The sequence below is a fragment of the Mustelus asterias genome, chromosome 12, assembly GCF_964213995.1.
Source record: "Mustelus asterias chromosome 12, sMusAst1.hap1.1, whole genome shotgun sequence".
Taxonomy (NCBI): Eukaryota; Metazoa; Chordata; class Chondrichthyes; order Carcharhiniformes; family Triakidae; genus Mustelus; species Mustelus asterias.
Window position 1 is genome coordinate 32193139 of NC_135812.1, and position 21661 is coordinate 32214799.

Below are 21661 nucleotides of genomic sequence, written 5' to 3' on the forward strand. Positions count from 1 at the left end.
TTGGGTCACTGTCTGTGTGGAGTTTGCACATTTTCCTCATGTCTGCGTGGGTTTCCTCCGGGTGCTCCGGTTTCCTCCCACAGTCCAAAGGTGTGCGGGTTAGGTTGATTGGCCATGCTAAAATTGCCCCTTAGTATCCTGAGATGCGTAGGTTAGAGGGATTAGTGGCTAAAATATGTAGGGATATGGGGGTAGGGCCTGGGTGGGATTGTGGTCGGTGCAGACTCGATGGGCCGAATGGCCTCTTTCTGTACTGTAGGGTTTCAATGATTCTATGCTGTCTGATCTGTGACTGAAACCAGGAAGTACTAGCAGAAGAGATTTGTGCCAAGCCAAATGTAGCTCCATGGTGAAATGTTGGCTTGAAATCTATGTTAAATGTAGTTCACATTCTCACTGAAGAGGAATGCAGTGTGTTTTGTTAGTTATTCATCTCTCTAAATGCACAGACACGCTCATGTTGATCCTGTGCACAGTGTATTTTCCATATCAAAGTGTTGATTGTATCCTTATTAGAAATGACAGGCACCAAATATGCGTCAAGCACAGGAATCTGAATGCTTTATGTTTATTCCCAGAAAGTAGCTGATGGCAGGGATACTTGGATGGCACAATTATTTTTTTCCCATTCCTCTGTCCAGTCTCAGCCCTCTTCCAATTTGCAGGCAGAAAAAGGATGCCTACAACATTTGGGCGGCATGGTGGCACAGTGGTTAGCACTGCTGCCTCAGCGTCAGGAACGTGGGTTCAATTCCAGCCTCAGGTCACTGTCTGTGTGGAGTTTGCACATTCTCCCTGTGTCTACGTGTGTTTCTTCCAGGTGGTCCGGTTTTCTCCCACAGTCCAAAGATGTGCAGGTTAAGTTGATTGGCCATGCTAAATTAACGCTAGTGTCAGGGGGATTAGCAAGGTAAATATGAGGGTTACGGGAATAGGGTCCGGGTGGGATTGCATTCGGTGCAGACTCGATGGGCCAAATGGCCTCCTTCTGCACTATAGGGATTCTATGATTATAGAATGCATGTGAATAAGAAGTGGGAGGTAACCAATATTTCAACCTTGAGCCCATTGAGAAAAGGGCCATGGAAGTTCAGGGCATGAAGCCAGTAGAGAGAGGATGAGGTTAATAGCCTCTCAAAAATCATGACTAGCTGCTTTCCAGTTCTTATTTTCTGCTGGAAAGGAGGTTAATTAATAAAATTAGGGAGTGCAATATCAAAGGAAATGAGGCAACATGGATGGGAAGTTACTTAATGGACAGAAACTGGACAAAAATATGTTAGGGCTATTTTTGGACAAGAGAAAATAAACATTGGTTCTCCTGGGGTCTCAGTATTAATGCCATGACTTAACATAATAAATATAAATGATCTATATTTGGGGATAGGGGAAGAATCGCAAAATTTGCATACAATGTAGAAAGTGGGAGCATGGTTTACAAGGTAAAATCATCCCTCTCCCCAGATGGGTCCACCTGGGATACACCCAATATTGGAACTTTGTCCTTATTTAAATGTTGCTGGTGCACTGTGGACATTTGCTGCTTGTTCTCAGTGATCTTGCTGACTAAAAGATTGCACAGCTGATAACACGTTCAATAAGGAAGGGATGTAATCAGACTGTGGATGGTGGGGTGTGACAGAAACGGTTGATGGGCCTGCTGGATGAGGCTTTGGTTGAGGTGCAAGTAGTGATTCGTAGTGGATCATGTACTCCAGTGCCTGTTTCAGGTGTAGTCCTGTATGCTGACATCCTGCCTGTAGCAAGATGGCAAGCAGCACACTTCCAACTTGGAAAAGTGTGCGTTTAGCGTCTGCCATAATGGAGGCTTGGGATCCTGTTTGGTGCTTGAAAATGATGAGTGGCGTCATTGAATTTCTCAGCCAGTAACTTGAAAACCTTATACACCAGTGAGTTCACACGGACAGGAGAGCCTTTAAATGCTTGACTACAGAGGCAGATTTACACTTTCATTTCTGCGCCCCCCCCCCCCCCCCCCCCCCCCCCCCCACCATGATGCCACACCCTCCCGACCCTGCCCACCCTTGTCCCACAGAACACAAAGGTGGAGGGCACAAAAATACATAAACTGATCAGACCAGAATGAGCCAGTCAGTACAGGAGCAAATAGTCCAATCAACAAGATACACACACTGCCATTCAGTACATTTCACAGACTCTCACTGAGTTTCAGATGTTAACTTCCTTCCTGCTTCTCACAGAATCAAAGCAGCTACTGCCGTACATTCACTTGAATGGAGTGCCCAGTGAGTCCAAGTCCAATATCAATGGCTCTGTCCACAGGATTCCGTTCTTTGTCCTCGAAGAGACTTTCTGAAGCCACTCTTAAGAGTGATGGTGGTCAGAACTATCAGCATGTAACCAGCTGCAGCCATCATATCAGGTCAACAATGGTCCATTTTGAAAAACCTGATCTCAGCCCTGGCTGGGTCAAGTCGCTTTGTGCTTGCTCACCTCGCTGCTCAGTGGCTGCTGACTGGCTGGTTCGCCTTGGCTCGTGGCTTTCGCCTGGCACCTCGTACCTCACCTGACTGTTGCTGGCTGGCCTGCCCTGGCTCGGGAAACCAGTTGGCTGCGTCTTTTTTCGCAAAAATAAAACACCGGGGGCGGAATATTCCTGTCCCGCCCACCACTGGATTCGTAACGGGCAGGACAGGAAGGTCCATTGATGTTGGGCGGGACGTTTTGGCCTTGGGGCAAGCGCAGCCAGAAAATCCGCCCAGGATCTTCTGCCTCAAATCTCCCGCTGCTCGCCTTGTTGGCTCTCATTCCTTATGTGCCCGCACCTCAGCATTCAAACCAGTTTGTTTTCCTCCTCTAAGGGGACTTGACTAATCAGAGTCTGATCTCACTCTCTATGGAGCCTATCAACAAATGCAAAGTTATCAGGCTCTGCTTGGTGCCCACTGACACTGGCTGGCACGGGGCCCCTCCCATTGGTTGGGGCCCTGTGCCTAGACACTAGGCAGGATTCTCTGGCCCTTCATGCAAGCGGGATTCTTTTTTATGGGTTGGCTTCAATGGGAAATCCCATTGATTGTGGTGGGAACAGAAAATCCTGCCACCCGCGAAAGGCATGCTGCCTCCCACCTCCAAGAAACGCGTGGCTGGGAGGCCGGAGAATCTCACCCAGCATGTTTCATTATAAATCTGCCTCTGTCTGACTGGACATTACTTTCAGTCATCTGCAGATATAATTAAACACAAGCTTGTTCACGCTGAAGAGAGACCTTTCAGTCACTCACACTGCAAAAAGAGTCTATGAGAAAGATGCAATTGAAAGGAACAGGCATCCTGTGAAGCACTCACTTCATATGGGCATTCTGTCTATGGGACATAATTCAATTCTTCCTCTTTGTCACCTCCCCTTGTTTGCATGAGCATTAAGCTGCAGCCTGTGATGAGATCCATAAGTTGGCTGTTTCATAAGATTCCTTAAAAAGCCACATTTTGACAGCAAAAGCATCAAGCAGGAATAAACCCTTGGCTCACTCTTTATTCCTCTTTTCATAGCTTTCAAACAACTCTGAGTGTGTCGGAAGTGTTCCCCTGGTTGGCTTGGTAAAAACTGGGAATAAACCTGGAACCTGTTAGCAACTTTTAACTGTCAGTATCACAGCCTTTCTTTTGAAGTAGAAAAATCCAAGCCCAATTGTCAATACTACATTGCAAAACACTTTTTTCCCCACATGCTTTCTCTTCATTAAGCCTCTCCTTTATTTCAAAAACTACCTGGACCATAGATTGTTTCACAGCCGTCCCCAATCCCCTGATGAGTCAAACAGAGGTGCACATTGAAGATGAGGAAAATGTGGACAGTGTCGATGTTTCCACCTCTTGCTGTACCAAGTTCATAATTCTTCAGCCAGCGAGTGGTGAATCTGTGGAACTCTTTGCCGCAGAAGGCTGTGGAGGCCAGGTCACTGAGTGTCTTTAAGACAGAGATAAATAGGTTTTTGATTAATAAGGGGATCAGGGGTTATGGGGAAAAGGCAGGAGAATGGGGATGAGAAAAATATCAGCCATGATTGAATGGCGGAGCAGACTCAATGGGCCAAATGGCCTAATTCTGCTCCTATGTCTTATGGTCTTATAGGGGAACAAAAACAGTAAGTGCTGGAAAATCTCAACAGGTCTGACAGCATCTGTGGAGAGAGAAGAGAGCCAATGTTTCGAGTGAAGATGATCATTCATCAGAGCATAAAAGGGGAGCACTCATTGAAAACTGACCAGATTTGTTCCCACTGGCTGTTAGATTGGGAAATCAGGAAGTTTTATAATAAAATCCTTGCTGAGCTGCAAAGTCTGAGCTATCGCATTATTAGTGGTAGGGGGTGAGTGCAGACAATATATCTGACTCAAGGAAAATTACATCTTGTCAGTGTTTCCGTGCTAAACCTGCGGCTGTCATTTTCAGGGCCTGCAGACAGGTTCAAATCATAATGTCAATTAGTCCAAAAATTGAATGCTAAATTCAGAATTTCAAACAGCCAGTTCTTATTAGTCGAGCACCCATTTCCCACCTGTTTTCACCCTTTGGTCAAACAATCCCGTATATACCCTTCAAATGAAGCAGCTTATGTTCTGAACACCAGTTCATAGACTGCGGTATATACTTGAGAGTCTGCTATTAATTCAGGGGGAAAACTGAAACATTGGTTTACAGCAGTTTTAGGTTATGGCACTCCATTGTGTATTGTTATCTCACTGCTATCACATTACGCTCATTGCAGCCAATTTTGCTTATTCTGATTGATGTTATATAATTTGATATTATAACTGTAACTTGTGGTTAGAAATCCATGCTCGGAATTGCTATACCAAACAATGCAAAGGCATCTGGTCAAAAGCATCTGCAAACTTAGACTTCACCCTGAATTTAATTTTACAGAAAAAAAAAATTGCTATTCACTGAATGCTTATGTTGACTGTCTTGCAATTTCAAATAAACTTGACCCCATAATGGAGTGAAATCCCACTCCAGTATCAAGAAGAGTTAACTGGGAGCCAGCTGACTTTTACACTATTTGCAAAAAAACAAATGAATGACAAAACACGGCTACTATTCTGAAAATAGCTGAGCAAGCAAGAGAGTTAAGGATGGATTTGATGATAGGTTCCTGCAGCCCGAATAACTGGTCAACGTTCAGAATAGAGAGTCGATCTCAGAACTGTATGAGTAGATTGGATAATTTTGATACTGGTGATAGTGTGAAACGGGCCTTATTAAGTCATCCACCTACTGTACGTTTTGGCCTTCCCAACTATCCAATCTCCTGGTTGTAATGTTCTCCCCCATGGTTTTGTGCCCATTAATAGAAAGGATGGTGAAGCAGTGGCTGTGTATTTACAATTTCCAAACGGGCCGGCAGCAAACAGGGAAAACCAGGTAATCGAACCGGAAACAATGGCCCAATAACTTCCTGGCTCCCCAATGTAGGATTTGGGGGCTACCCCAAAGATGTGCTGGGGAATCCCATTTGGAAGTTCTGAGGTAAGAATTTACCAAGCAATTGTCCAGAAGGGCTAACTTCTCCTGGACAATTGCGCTACGCTCAGAAGTATCCAACAAAGCGATTACGTCACTAACTTTGGGTGGTTCTGCAGTCCTGCAAAATAAAAGCAGTTACAACTGAATTATATCTATTTTAAAGATCTGGACCAAGACCCATATGGGACACACCCAACTCCTGGGAGACCATGCCACACCCCCAACCTGGCCCACACCCCACTGATGCCCAAAACCCCCATCCTCGATGTCCGACCATCACCCCCCCCAAAATGTCGCTGTGTGATGAAGATCATGTATGTTGTGTTCCTTCGTGGGAAGAATCCACTTGGGGCTCATGGAGGAGCTACAAGGAGAAGGTGATTAAGGAGGATTCTTTCAATGACCTCTCCTATGGTTGACAGCAGGGAAATTCCTCTGTAGTTACTGTGGTCGGACTTGTTACCATTTTTTGAAGATGGTCACGGTTATGGCATCTCTGAGCTCCCTGGCATGTTCTCCTCTTTCCAGATAAGGAAAATGAAGTCACATATTTGCGCCAGTCATACCTCTCCACCATCTTTTAACACTTCAGCAGGGATTCCATCTGTTTCAGCTGCCTTCTTGTTCCTTAGCTGTCAGAGAGCCTTTTCTACCTCGTGCTGGGTAAAGATTGGGCTAAAATGGTGGTAGGTATATGCTACGGGATGGAGTTGATGACTGGGTTCCAGTGCCAAAGATTCTAGGATTTTTGCTGTCTTTTTGCAGTCTGTTTTTCTCAATACCAAGTACCTGGAGCACATCGTGCCTGCGAAATAAAAGATGGCAGGGTTGCATAGTGTGATTTGTATAAATCGAAGACAATTTGACCTCCCTTAACAAAGTAATACAAAGTGCAAAATACATTGTAGCATAGCTGGGCTAATGATATTTATTGATTTTGACCGTTTCAAATTTGATCTCGAAGAGTCATTCAGTGCGTAATAAGATTATGCAAAATACCTCTTTCAGCATGTTGAAAATAGTTCAGAAAAATGGAGATGTATTTCTCTGATTAAATGAAGCTCATTTTGCAGTATAGTTTAAATACTTTACTAAGGACCATTTGGAAACTATTAGCTGGGTGCTTTGCTGAAGTAAAACAAACATGCTTCAATGATTTTACTTGTGGAGTAAAATATAACTGCATTCCACAATGAGGTGCAAAAATATCACGCAGCACTTGTGCTCAAGGTCAACATTGGATCATTGGATATGATCTTAGACAAATGGTAATGTAGAATTGCTCAGTGTAGGATTTTTATTTGGGTAATTTTCCATATTGCCGGCAAGATGCCAGCAATGTAGCTGTACTAAAACAGCTTGGCTAGGGGCCCAGCAGGTTCTGGAGGACAAGCCTTTGGTACTGTTGCTGGAATATTGTCAGCACCCATAGCCTTTGCTGTATCCAGTGCCTTCAGCCAATTCTTAATATCATGTGGAGTGAATCAAATTGGTTGAAGACTGGCATCTATCTCCAGAGGAGACTGAGATGGATCACCTACTCGGCACTTCTGACTGAAGATTGTTGCGAATATTGCAGCCTTAACTTTTGCACTGATGTGCTGGTCTCCTCCATCACTGAGGATGAGGATGTTTGTGGAACCTCCTCCTCCAATGAGTTGTTTGATTATCCACCGCCATTCACGACTGGATGTGACATGACTGCAGAGCTTCTTCTGCTTTGTTGGTTGTGGGATCACTCCGCTCTGTTTATCGCAGTCTGCTTTCACAGTTTGGCATGCAAGTAGTCCTTTTTTGTAGCTTCACCAGATCGACAGCTTATTTTTAGGTATGCCTGGTGCTGCTGCTGGCATGCCTTCCTGAACACTTCGTTGAATCAGGGTTGAACACCTGGCTCCATGGTAATGGTAGAGTGGGGGATGTGCCAAACCATGAAGTTGCAGATTGTGGTTGTATGCAATTCTGCTGCCACTGATGGCCCACAGTGTCTCAGGGATATCCAGTTTTGAGTTGCTAGATCTGTTCAAAATCAATGCCATTTAACACAGTGTTAGTGCCACACAACAAGATGGAGGGTATGATTGCCTCCTTTGTCACTCCCAGCCCCTGCACTCCTACTCCATACCTGAGCACCCAGTTGCTCCGACAAGAATTTACCATCCTCCGACACCTGGTCAGCTCCGCAGGGATACTTAAACAAGGGCCTCCTGAAATGGCTTTGGATGATCACCTGGTTGCTCCACTGACTTTGTGTTCATTTAAGGTGGAAGTTGAACATTTTCCCCCAAATTTGTGTTCCTATAATTTTGGGAGGAAGGTCTTCTCTGAAAGCCAAATTTAAGGTAATGCAAGTTAACTTGAGCAGTGTTATTTTTCCCTTTACTACAGTGGGACTCAAACAGTTGTTGTGACCAGGTGAGGAGTGAATTTGCACGTCTCTCTATTCAACTTCCTCAATTAGTCACATCAAAGGCTGAAGTTCTCTTTTCATAAGGATATGCCCTTTCTGATTCCAAATATATGTAACTATTTATACAATGGGCAGTAAGGAGCCTCCCAATTTCTTGATTTAAAGAAAAAGCAAATTTATTAACCACAAAAATCTAGAAAAAAACAATAAAAACACAACAACAAGCATTAGGACCTCATGCGATCATCTGGGTGCACACGTACACACACGCATTCAAACATTGCGGCGGATTTGGATTAGGTGGTTTTATGGATACGGTCAGGTGTAGAAGATGTTGCAGTTGTTATGAGATTTCAATCCCGTGGTAGATTTCCAGTAACTTTGGCTTTTGAAACTGGGAATATACTTGTTCCAAAAGAGAGGTAGACAGCCCAGCTTTTCAGCTGATTTCTTGTTCTGAAAACATTTTTGACTCTCCCTGTGTCACTTGCAATCTCTCTGCAGTGTCCGCAGCCTGGCCTCAACCGGGATATTGGGTTCATGTCACACTATCTGTAACCCCCACAACTTGCCTGGATGTGCAAAATCTCACGAGCTGTCCTGTCTGGAGACAATACACATCTCTTTAACCTGTGCTTAATGCTCCCTCCACTCACATTGTCTGTACCTTTAAGACTTGATTAGCTGTAAAGACTCACATTCCAATCATTATTCATGTAAATTGAGTTTGTGTCTTTGTGCCCTGTTTGTGATCAGAACTCCCACCCACCTGACGAAGGGACAGCCTGTTCCGAAAGCTAGTGGCTTTTGCTACCAAATAAACCTGTTGGACTTTAACCCGGTGTTGTTAGACTTCTTACTGTTATACTTCACCCATTGTGTACTTCCAAGGGGTCTTGGGTGCACCTGTCTGTGGCAGCCATTGTTTCAACATCCAACACTTTGCATTTTAATATGCATTTGCATTTCCTTAGGCAGTGACAAGTTTCAATGGCCCTTTGAATTGTAGGAAATGTTCCTCCCCTGGGGTGTCTTGTTTGCTTTTTCGCTGTCACCTTGGAAGATAGATTTGCATTTTTAAGTAGTTTGTTCTGTCTCATTTCAAATTGCAAAATTTTCTGTCAGTTGAAAGTCGAAAAGTCATTTTTTTCAAAAATAAAAAAGCTTCACCTCATGACAATGAATTAATAATTTAATTTGTATAATTTTTTATGTAAGGAGTATGCTTTCAGCCATCATGGGATCATAAAATAATTGAAACAATTGTATTTCCACTAGGGCATCTCAACTAATAACTTGTAGACGTACTTCGATATCATTCTGGCCATGGCTGCAGTTCTAGAATACTAACATTTTCTAAAAGCTAACAATGTTTTAATATATTTCCATTTCTTTCCAGGGTTGAGCCAGTCCTGACCAGAATTAAAGATGACAGAAAGCGAATTATTCTTCCCTCGATTGACAACATCAAGCACAAAACCTTTGAGGTCCAGCGTTATGAGAACTGTGCCCATGGTTACACCTGGGAGCTCTGGTGCATGTACATTAGTCCTCCCAAAGAATGGTGGGATACAGCAGATCCCACGTTGCCAATCAGGTCAGTTGTCCTTTTTTGTTGTGTTTAGAACACTGTTCTTTCAGATCCTTGGTAAAGAAATAAAAAATGGTGGAGAAATGCCAGGCATAAATTGCATTGGCAGTACATGTTTATCTTCACTGCCTGAGATAATCTGCTAACTCAAACCATTGACCATTAATGGAACCCGTCTGATTATCATCCATTGGAAGGACAGATGATGCACTCTGTCACACTTTCACCTACGTGGTAAAGATCAAAGTCTAGCCCATCAAGCTCTACTCCAGCTCCTTTGCCCACCTTTTTAGAAGAAAGTTGTACAAAAGGAAGTCGTAGTGAAATAATAGTGAGACTTCAAAGTCTTCAAACATAATATCATATTCATGTCAATGCTGGGGGAATTCAACACCAAAATAATGGGCATTTTAATGACAATCTTTCAAATGATCTTGCACACAGACGGTGTGTTGGAGAACTGGAGGGTTGCCAAAGTAACACCTCTCTTCAAAAAGGAAGATTAAAACCAAAAAATATAGATCAATTGGACTAGCAAGAGTAATAAATCAGCTCTGGAAGCCATACATGGCATAAAACTAATGCACAGTTAGAAAGGCACTGGCTAATTCAGGACAATCATCATGTTTTTGTAAAAGGAAAATCATTCTGACAAATTTAAAGCAGCTCTTTGAGGAAATGATTGAGATGTATTGAAATAAATCTGTGGATATTATGTTTAAGCTTTTTCAAAAGAAATGTGATAAGGCCAGACATTGAAGGCATGTCGATAAAATAAAAGCAGTATTAAAGGGAATGTAGTTGCATTAATAAAATATTGGCTAAAGAACAATAAAGAGAAGAATGGTTAACAGAAGTTTTCTGGACTGATTGGAGTAGATTATAATGTTTGCCATTGGGTGCAACACTAGTGGTAGTGCATTGGACACCAGTTGTGTACCTCTCCTTCTTGGAGCTTTAATGAAGGAGACGTTGTTGTAAAATGCTTTAGGAATTATCATAGAATCATAGAATCCCTACAGTGCAGGAGGCCATTCGGCCCATCAAGCTTGCACCAACAACAATCCCACCCAGAACCTATCCCCGTAACCCCAGGTATTTACTTTGCTAATCTGACACAAAGGGACAATTTTGCATGGCCAATCAACCTAATCTATCTTTGTACTGTGGGACGAAACCCGGAGGAAACCCACGCAGACAAGGGGAGAATGTGCAAACTCCACAGAGATAGAATTATAAAGCAGGTTGGCTAAAGAGTTACACCCCAAAGGTTAACCTATCTATCCCTTTTCAATCTATTAAGATTTGAAAAAGAAAGTGGAGTGAAGAATTGGGAGGGATGCAGAACGGGTGTCCACTAGTTTTGCACCTAATGGAAAGAGTTATGACTTATTCTAGTCAGTCAAGAAAACTTTTGTTAACCACTCTTCACTCTTCGTTGTTCGAATATAAACCCATACATCTTTGTTTTATTGGGCTTCACTAATTTGCTTTGGCGGATAGGCATTTGCAATGTTTAAATGAACCCTGTGGAGGAAACACTTCAGGCATGTAAGACACAGTAAACAAATGAACTGAAGAATACTCCAGAGAGAACATCTTAAAATAATTGACCTGTTTAAATGATTGGAAAGTCAGAGAGTATAATTTGACAAAGGCTTGGCTCTCACAAGGCCAGAGAATTGGGAAGTCAGCTAGTCATTTGTCAATGGAACCTGGACGTGATAATGCATGACTTGTGAACTTAATTGAACTCCTGAGATTTCAAGTCTGTCAACATCTTTTATAAACCTTATGCTTCATAGTGTTGAAAAGTGGCTGGGTCTATTTGTTTTTGGACTCATTTTCCAACCTGTTGACGGAGGTTGCAAAATTGAGGTCAGTATGGATGTAAATTAACAAAATGGTAGCCCCCTATGTGACAGCATGGCTGATATTTCAACGGAAGCATCACCCTTTCAAAGTTTCATCCATGCAGTTGAGAAACTTCAGTTGTTACTTTGGACATGTAATGAGAGATGAAATGACCCGTGTTTAGATTGGAACTCGATTGTCTTCCCTCAATTTTTGTACCAGTTTTGGTGCTTTTTGCTGCACCAGACTGTTGCCCAGATGTTGAAGATGAAAATCCATTCATAGCACCTTTTATATTCAGTGTTTCCCAGAACATTTCATGGCCGATGGATCACTTTTGTAATTTATAGAAACTCAGCAGATAGTATGTGCAAGAGGCTTCACAGGATTGATATGAAGAGGTCCTTTCTTCTGGTTGAAGAATCGAGAATATGGAGCACAGTCTCATGATAAAGAGAATGATCATTAGAAACTGAGACGAGGAGAAATGTTTTCATTCCAAGGGTTGTGAATCTTTGGAATTCTCCACCCTAGTGGGTTGTGGATGCACCATCAATGGATATATTTAAGAATGTGGATAGACAGATCTTTGGTCTCTCAGGGGATCATGGGAAATGGGGAGCTGGTGGGAGAGTAGAGTTGAAACCCAAGATCAGCAATGATCATGTTGAATGTCAGAGCAAGTTTGATGGGCCGGATGGTTTGATCCTAGAAATATTTCTTAAGTTCTTCTGTTCTTATGCACCACTTGGATCCTGGGCAGAAAGGGACAATCCACACTGTAACTCCTTTCCTCTTCCTGTTTCTCTACTGCTTGTTGCATTTCTTCATCCTCCTCCACTTCCTACTTGTTGTCTTTCTTTTCGTCATGTCCCTTAGCTTCTCACCTACCAGATGATAAAAAGGGATTTGGCCTCAGAGTGGCCAGGTTGTGTGGCATGCAGCATTCCAATGTAAATCTAGAAACTCACTTAGCTGCAGGGCTCTTCCAGAGAGGTTCAAGCAGCGGAAGCCTTGGTAGCGAATACTGATGGTGTGCTCTACAATATTCTCTGTAGCAACACTGCTGTCAGCTCCGGATCAGAGTCGTGAACCTTGCCATGAGTGGATAACCTTAACAGCCCAGTAGGCAGCCTTTGACTTGCTCTGGGGGGTAAAATACAGGTGGCATAGAGGTTTGCAATAGAATGAAGGAGTTGTAACTGCTGACAGGATATTGGACATTCAGATTTACATTAGTTAACTACTGTTCCAGTTGCCTTCTAGTTTATTTCTTGGAAAGCTTAAACCCTGTCTTCTCTCTCTGACACTCATTGCACTCTCTCTCTTTCCACTGCTACCTTTTTTAGTCTCTGGATCAATGTTGCCAGGCAACAGTAAAGCTTTTTTAAATTTGTTTCTTGCTTCCCAAACCACTGAACCTCCAGCCCCGTTTTTACCCATCTATTTCACTGCTCCTGTGTCTACCTCCATGTCTAAGTTTAATCTTGATTGGAGCCACTTTGAGTATAGTGATGACATTTAGCTGTATCACTGCCTCATCCTCGGGACCGTTTATTTGTTAAGCCCTGTCCTGAGCTGGCTTCACCCTTTGTCCTGGGCAGTATGTGTTTTGCCTGTTTCAGTAGCCTTGCCTGGGGCGAACCCTATGACTACAAGTGCAGCACAGATGTGCTTGCTCCTCACTGTATTGTGGAGAGACTTCCCATCTAGTTCTGGCCTTTCACTCTCTCCAATCGCCCTCTCTTGGAGACATGAGCAGTTCCCATTGGAGACTTGATTCTATGGTACGGGGGTTGCACAAGGTTGAGGGCAGTACCTTGAAGCTCCTGACCCCTTTTTCTGCGTTTTTGAGGAAAGGGCAAGTTCTATGGCTTTCTTTGATTTGATTTGATTATTGTCACATGTATTAGTACACAGTGAAAAATATTATTTCATGCGCATTGTACTGACAAAGCATGCCGTACATAGGGAAGGAAAGGAGAGTGTGCAGAACGTAGTGTTTCTTGAGGTTCAGAGTTGTTTCAGCTACTAGCTTCCTTTGGGTCATAATATTATTAATTCCACATACTAAATAATCCCTTAGTATTTCCAGAAATGCTGGCCCGTACTTCACAGTGTTCCGCCAATTTCCGCAGTCTTGTCAAGAAATCAGTGACTGGTTCCCCAGGGAGTCTAGTTGCCATGTTAAACTGTAGCATTGCAATATAACAGATGGTTTAAGGTTGTAGTGGTCTGATACCATATCTACCAATTCATCAGAAGATATTGAATCTGGGGCTGTTGGACAGGTCAAGCTTTTTATGATGCAGAAAGTTGGAGCCCCATAAGCAGTCAGGAGGATGACTGTTTGTCGGTCGCCCCTTTCAATCCCGTTTGCCTGGAAGAAATATTTTATTCTTTTGGTATACTAGGGCCAATCCTCCACACCTGCATCATAAGCTTCCAGTTTCCCAAACAGCAGTATTTTCATTATCTCCCCATCACTGTCTTACTGGGTTCGTTGAAAGACAAGACTGTCTGAAAGTTTGCTTGTTCCTCATCGTCAATGTAATGACTCAAGAAGGCCGACTGTAAAGGAACATAGTTTATTACAGGATGTAAAGCAAAACCACTACTGTGGTGTACACAAACTATCCCTGCCTGGAATTACAGTTCAGCAGGCCCAGACCACTGCCTGTTACCAAGAGAACTCGTACTCAACAAGCCCCACAGGGAGATCTATCAGTAATTCCCCCTGGACCTTGTGGGGGTTATCACAATTATCTACTGATTTTTTGTTTTTGCATTACATTCCGTTGTATATCATATAGCTTCTTTATAATGTGAAAATGCTTGAATGCAAGTCTCCTGATAACCGTGTAATAGCGTGGGTGAAGTGTAACTGGTGAAGATGAGAGGTACTACTGTAAGTATGCTAGCATTTCAGCTTGTAGATAATTGCCGTTTTATCCAAATCATCACAAAGGTTTTGCTTTGTGAATGCAACGGATTGTATGTGGACAGAAAAAAAATCACATCACCTTCACTGCAGTAGTTTTTGGTCCTTGAATACAATCTTTTATTATTTTCTGTGATATAGAGTTTTCACTGCTGGTTGACGTGCAGGGAAACATTGAACTTATTGTACATGAAACCTACACCAAATTATTATTCAGAGGGCTAGGATCTTACCAGCCCTATGGAGTTGGGCTGGTAGACCATAAGATGTAGGAGCAGAAGTAGGCCATTTGGCCCATTGAGTCCGCTCCACCATTCAGTGAGATCATGACTGAATATGACAATCCTCAACTCCACTTTCCCGCCTTTTCTTACTGATTAACAATCTACACGCGGGAGGGGGCCATGATGTCTTCCCAGGACCATAGGATATTCTCAGTAACAAGACCTTGAGCAGAGTGGTTGTCCTCAAATTGGAGCTGGGTGGCCAATTAAACCGAAGTAACATAGTTTATTACAGAATGCAAAGTACAACCACTACTGTGGTGTACACACAGAAGTCCTGCTTGGGATTACAGTTCAGCGGGCCCAGTCCAGGGCCTGCTTTATAAACTCACATCTGCAACCAGCATCTTACTGGGATCAGGACTGGCTGTCGCCATGTGGGGAGACTGCCAGCTAAACCATGCCTCCCTCCTAGCAGATTTCCAGGGGCTGGCTCCTACTTAATGGCTGATTCAATGACCATGGATGAACCCCTTGGAAGCTGTGGATGTCCTTTCAGTTGCAGCATTGACATTGGTGTGTGAACCACCACCCCTGCCTCCAAAATTCACCAGTGTCTGCCTCTTGGGCCCTGGAACAGTAAATAACATGAATTGCCTTGCCTTTGAGGGTGCTTCAGCATGGAGGCACCCATTTCTTGCTCCCACATCTTCAGTGACTGCTTCTATTGATTTTGCCTCCGAGCCACCAACCCTCTGATTGGGCAGCAACTCTGAGAGACAGTCCATCATCCTCAATTGGACACAGCCCCCATAGAAGTTTCGTAATTGGCTGTTGCCAGTAAAACACTGCCTCAGGACCTGACATCTATTCGAGCAGGTTCGGGTCCCACTTTTGTCCCCGTAATGGGAATACCTACATTCTGTTAAAATCCATCCAGGGCTGGGTTAATATTCGGGCACAGTAGTCCACATTGCTACAACTCTCATCACCCTCTGTTCAAACAGTGACCTCAATAACAGTATTTTACTTGGTAATATATATTGCAGCTACACAGGATAGCAGAACCAGCAGACAGGGTGAGCAATGCAAAGTTGTTCTGCGTTTAGAATCATAGAATCCCTACAGTGCAGAAGGAGGGCATTCAGCCCATCAAGCCAGCATCGCTGCAATCCCACCAGGCCCCATCCCCCTAACCCTATGTATTTACCCTGCTAATCCCCCTGACTCTAAGAGGCAATTTATCATGACCAATCCATCTATCCCACACTTCTTTGGATTGTGGAAAGAAACTGGAGCACCCGGATGAAACCCACGTAGACACGAGGAGAATGTGCAAACTGCACATAGACAGGCATTTGAAAGCCAGTTAAATCCAGAGTGTGATGGTGCAATGGCATTCATATCCAATTCAGTCCCTTATTATTTCTGTTTTGTATCATTTAACCTGCAGATGCTCATTTGGATGATACTTTTTTCTGCTATTTTGTGGAAACACCAACTCATTTACTTCACATTGATTAATGCCCCTATTAAAAAGGCATCAAGTAATGTCATATGAATATATAATATGTGCTCAAATTATATACAACAACATTAAAGCTTGTGCCACTTTACTTCCCAGCTACAGAGGAACTCAGAAAAGCTCCTGCCATAGAGTGTAAGAACATTTATATTGATCATCTGTTCATGTTATCAAATGGGCCACAAGCAATTTTCATCAAAGGAAAGGGACACAATGCACGTACGTGTTTCCCATAATCATATTGTAATATGGGAGAATCCACTAGCAATTTAAGTGTAGGCGGACAGAGCAGTTTGATTTACATCCTATAGTCCAGCAGTGAAAAATGGATGACCAGGAAGGGAAATATTTTAAGATCATGAGACTAATAAGAATGTGACTACTAAGATGTACAAGTAGTGCAGTAAACAAGAAGAGAAGCCTCTCAAAAGGTTTAATGTACAATTGCAATGGTATTTGCTGAATTACTGAGTCTTGTATTGCAGTGCTGTTATTTGTATTTTGCTGAGGGCTTCATGAATCCTTGTTATATTAGTGGGGTTGCAGTTGTGATTGTTGCCTTGTTTTGAGGGCCTTAACTTTTCTTTTGTCACTCGGTTTTGTGTAGACTGATGGTTTGTGCTACAATTTCCTCTATTCTGAATGTTTGAATATAGATTTTGATGAATGTTGCTTTCAAACTACTGTAGGCACAGGCTACAGTAGTCTTCAGGCTTTGGGGGTAAATTTTAGCTTTCTGCGTTCATGTAAAATGGATCGTAGCGAATCGCCCCTTCTCCAATTCCCTTTAAAATCACTACTTTGCCATTTGAATATAAACCCTAATTTTAACCAGTACAGCAGATACTTTCCTTGAAGCAATCATATCTTTCTTGAAAAGTATACATATTTAAAAGCAATGTATAAAAAGAGGAATATCCTCCATAAATGTGCTACGGTCAATGATGAAAGGGTTGGCATTACATTAAATTTTCCATCACCATCATCATCTGATAATTAAAGAGAAGAATGGATCACTGTGGTGTACATATGATGGTTTGCTGCCAAATGACCCAAGGCTAAGTAAAGGTTTATGTGGGTCACATAGTTGATTGGATCATTGCAGAATATTTCCCATATGTCGTAGGATCACCTAAAATTCTACTTCAACCCGAGAAGTAATGTGAAATTAGCCTTCAGTCTGTCTTTGTCTCTGATTGCCTTGGATGTCTTTCTCTCAGCTACACGCATCCAATGAGCAGAATATCAAACAGTGCGGAGGGATGCAGTCAGGCGATCAGCGTTTCTGTGGCATGTTGCTAGGCTCCAATCTCACTGGCTGTCAAGGGGATAGTGCTGTATTTAATGATGTTATTGAACATGCTTTATGACTATCACGTTAAAAATGTTAGCTGAGCAAAGTTGTCATGTCAGATCAGTATGAAGATGCATTGCAGCAGAATATTGAACATTAATTGGAGTTGTAGTGAAGCATATTGTTGATACTAAGCACATGCATTATGTTCTGAGGGTTTATTTTGAACTTGGTCCTCATCCTCTGAATGTCCACCATGAACTACTGCTCTAAAAGCACAGAGGCATTTGCTCAGGCCTCCTACCCAGTGGAAACAGGACAATGATATACCACCGCTATCGCTTCCCGCAATGCTGCTATCATTGTGGCCTCCTGTAGAAATATTTCCCCAGGCCAATTGCTCAGAGGCCAGAGCACTACCCTCAGTCAGCTGGTAAGGCCAGGTAAAATGATAATCAGAATCCTGTGAAGCAGATGGGAACCTGGGTGCACATGCTGGCTGCACACAACCCAACCAGTATCTGGCAGGTGATGGAGCAGCTGATCAGGATCCTCAAGGGGAGGCGATGACCTAGTGATATTATTGCTAGTCTATTAATCCAGAAACTCAGCTAATGTTCTGGAGACCCAGGTTCGAATCCCGCCTCGGCAAGATTTGAATTCAATAAAAAATATCTGGAATTAAGAATTTGCTGATGACCATGAAACCATTGTCGATTGTTGTAAAAACCTATCTGGTTCACTAATGTCCTTTTGGGAAGGTAATCTGCTGATCTTACCTGGTCTGACCCACATGTGACTCCAGAGCCACAGCAATTTGGTTGACTCTCAAGTGCCCTCTGAAATGGCCTAGTAGGCCACTCAGTTCAAGGACGACTCAGGATGGGCAATAAATGCTGGCCAGCCAGCGATGCTCATGTCCCCCAAATGAATAAAAAAACAGGTGAATTCCTCCGTTTTGGGGTGAGTGCGTGGGAGGAGTAGCTGTATTCTTCCAGGGTGTCGAAACCTGACTAGGCCAGCTACAACTCTGGCTCTTTCCCCCCTTTTCTGTAGCTCAGGGTACCCTGCTTTGAGTTCATGATTGCAGCCCACTGAAATCAAGACCGGGCCCTCTTGTGAAGAGATTACCTCTAATCAGACCAGGCCATTCTGATTTGGGGGAGAATTCAGCCCATAACATCCACCCATAGCTAAGACCATAAGACCATAAACAGCAAAGGAACACATCTGCTGCTATTTCACAGTCTTCTTGCAAAAACACCATACTCCTCACTTCCTCAACAAGCTTGTGATCCAACAAGCGGGGGATATTCTTGGACACACGTTAGAATTTTGCTATAATAAATTTTAATTGTTACATACTTTCTCAAAATTATTCTTGCAAGGCCAAAGTCCCAAGTGGGCTGCCTTGAAATACTGAAAAGTAAACCAAAGGGAGTTATCATCAGATGTAATTTGCTGCCAAAAGATTGAATGCAATACCAATGAAGATGAATAAAGAATGAAGAATGTCTACAGCGCTGCAGATGTCAACCAGATGACAGGCTGAATTAACGGTCTCATTTGCTCGAGCTTTTTATATTGATTTTGGTCCAAGCCTGTGTGCCGCATGTATTAACCCTCTGAGCACTAGATTGCCCTTCAAATTTCATGCTCCAACACAGAATTTCCTCTTTCAAGAATTTGGGTGTAGCATTATTTGTAATATTTAATTAACTTGCAAAGGCAATGGTCTATGATATATGGGAGCAGCGGTTTTAACCTCAAGCACTTGATAGGAAACTGGTGGGATTGGGTCGAACGTCAATTGTGTACACCCTGTCTGATTTTGCTCTTCATTGATTTCAATATTTTAACGCTACAATTATCTTGAAGTTTGTCCTATTGTGATTTAGGTCGCTGTTTGACATCTGGAAGAGTTGAAGTTTCCTTCAACTCAATGTCACTATAACTAATCTACTTTTTGAGTTCTGCCCAGTACCAACATGAGTTTGAATCTGCCTTCATTTAGCTCTACAATCATTTGCTCAGGCTTTATTGAGTACTATGCTGCTCAGTTTTTCCTACCCTCCTCACCCAGTCCACTATCCAGTCAGGAAAGTAATGGGCAACCCAAGACATTGGAATATTTTCTGCTGGTTATGTAATTCAAATCTGTGGGAGCATGTAAGTTAGTTGAGGCAGAGACAACATGGCTGTGTTAATGGAACTTTGATCTGAGGAACCAACCAGAGAACAAGCCACCCTAGACTCTATTGAGAAAGGAATAATTGGCAATCTGGGCTGGGGGTAATGTATTGAAATGGATCGAAAACTGGTTGGCAATCAGAAAACAAGGAGTAGGAATAAATGGGTCATTTTCCAAGGGGCAGGCAGTGACTAGTGGATTTCAAACCTGAAGGGCCAAGGGGATATTGGAAGCATGAGTTTGCATGTAGTTGGCATGGAGGGTATGAGGGGTCATGGGAAGGTGGGAGTAGAGGCACAGTGGGTTGAGAGTTAGAGGACCAAGTCCCAGAGGACTGAGGTGGGATTTGAAGTCATGATGTGGAGATGCCGGCGTTGGACTGGGGTAAACACAGTAAGAAGTCTCACAACACCAGGTTAAAGTCCAACAGGTTTATTTGGTAGCAAAAGCTACTAGCTTTCGGAGCGCTGCCCCTTCGTCAGGTGAGTGGGAGTTCTGTTCACAAACAGGGCATATAAAGACACAAACTCAATTTACAAAATAATGGTTGGAATGCGAGTATTCCAATCATTATTCTGTAAATTGAGTTTGTGTCTTTATATGCCCTGTTTGTGAACAGAACTCCCACTCACCTGACGAAGGGGCAGCGCTCCGAAAGCTAGTGGCTCTTGCTACCAAATAAACCTGTTGGACTTTAACCTGGTGTTGTGAGACTTCTTACTGTGGGATTTGAAACCAGACTTCCTCAGCAATTGCCTGCCTTGTGGCTGTCTCTACTCCCATCTGTGCTTGATGACCCAACCTCACCCCACATCCACACATCCTCCTTTCCCCCAGAGTGATTGGAGGCATATTTTACTGAGGCAGATCTGGTGAGTTGGGAAGTTCCCAAAAGGAGCTGCCCACCGCAGTAGCCAAAATCCAGCCCTGGTTCTTGGTTTAGTAAAATTTATTCTGTTCGACTGATTAGTGGCACAGTTCTTGGTGGATTTGCTTCCACAAAGCAAACAAATTGTTCCTAAATTCAGCATCATTTCACAAACAAACATCCCTGTCTTGAGGCTACAAAGAAAGTGAGTTGCAATCGTCATGTTAATGCAGTCACCATGTTAATGCAGTCTGTTGTGGGGGACAAAATGTCATCTGAATATGTTTTGTGCAGAGTATTTACAATAAAAATGATATTATATTAACAGTTACAAAATGATGCTTCTTACAAAACCTGGATTGTGTACTGGATTTTCTCAGCTCCTATTGCCTTTCTCAAGTTGGTTTCTGATCGGAGGTATGTGGGAGATGTGCTGTGGGATGATACAGTGGGGGATATTTGTTAGGGAGATGTTGGATTGCCGCTCCGACTGTACTTCTCTGTGTCACAAAATAGCTATGTATTTTTGGTCGGGTCTTCCACGTTTGGCTTCTCCAGACATACGGAGCATACAGTCCATCATAGACCTCTATCATAGTACTGTAGCACTGGGGGAGGAGGCTGGACATGACCTTTTTTCCAGCAGTAGCTGCCATATACCAAGTTTAAACGTGCAGTGTGAATGTTAGTGAATGGATAAAATGGTAGGGTCGGTAAGATAAGTGGATGATTGGGTAGGGTGGCTGAGGTTAGTGGCTAGAGTGGTAGGTGGGTGAGGTGGTAGGTGGATAGGGTGGTGCATGGGTAGGGTGGCAGGTGGGTAGGGTGGCAGGTGAATGAGTGTGTAGGTGGGTCGAGGTGGTCGGGTCAGGTCAGGAGAGGTAGTCAGGTTGGAGTAGTCAAGTCTGGTCGAAGAGGTAGCCAGGTTGGGAAGGGTAGTGGGTGCTTGGGGTTATCTTGGTCAGAAGGGATGGTTAGATCAGGTCGGGTGTTGGCCAGTGGATAGGTTGGAATTCAGGGGGTGGTCAGTTGGGGTCTGGAAAGGTAGTCAGTCGGATTGGATCAGCAGATAATCATGAGGTAATTGGAGGTCAAGGACTAATCAGAAGGGATTGATGGGTGAATGTGAGTATTTGGAATGTCAGTTCTGTGGTTACCAGGAGTTAGACTAGGAATTTTCTGCCTAATGTTTCCTGGGTAACTATCCAAAGTACTCATGGAGGATCCTGAGAACAGGGGAATTATCCATTG

The 21661-nt window shown here is 43.2% G+C and overlaps 1 protein-coding gene across 1 annotated transcript in view; it reads left to right on the top strand.

Annotated features, from left to right (window-relative positions):
• galnt17 (polypeptide N-acetylgalactosaminyltransferase 17) overlaps positions 1-21661 on the top strand; it is a 380918-nt gene that overhangs the window by 152260 nt on the left and 206997 nt on the right. The window contains exon 5 of the mRNA XM_078225003.1: positions 9322-9519. Within this exon, the coding sequence (XP_078081129.1) occupies positions 9322-9519 (198 nt within the window). The remainder of the gene's footprint in view (positions 1-9321; positions 9520-21661) is intronic.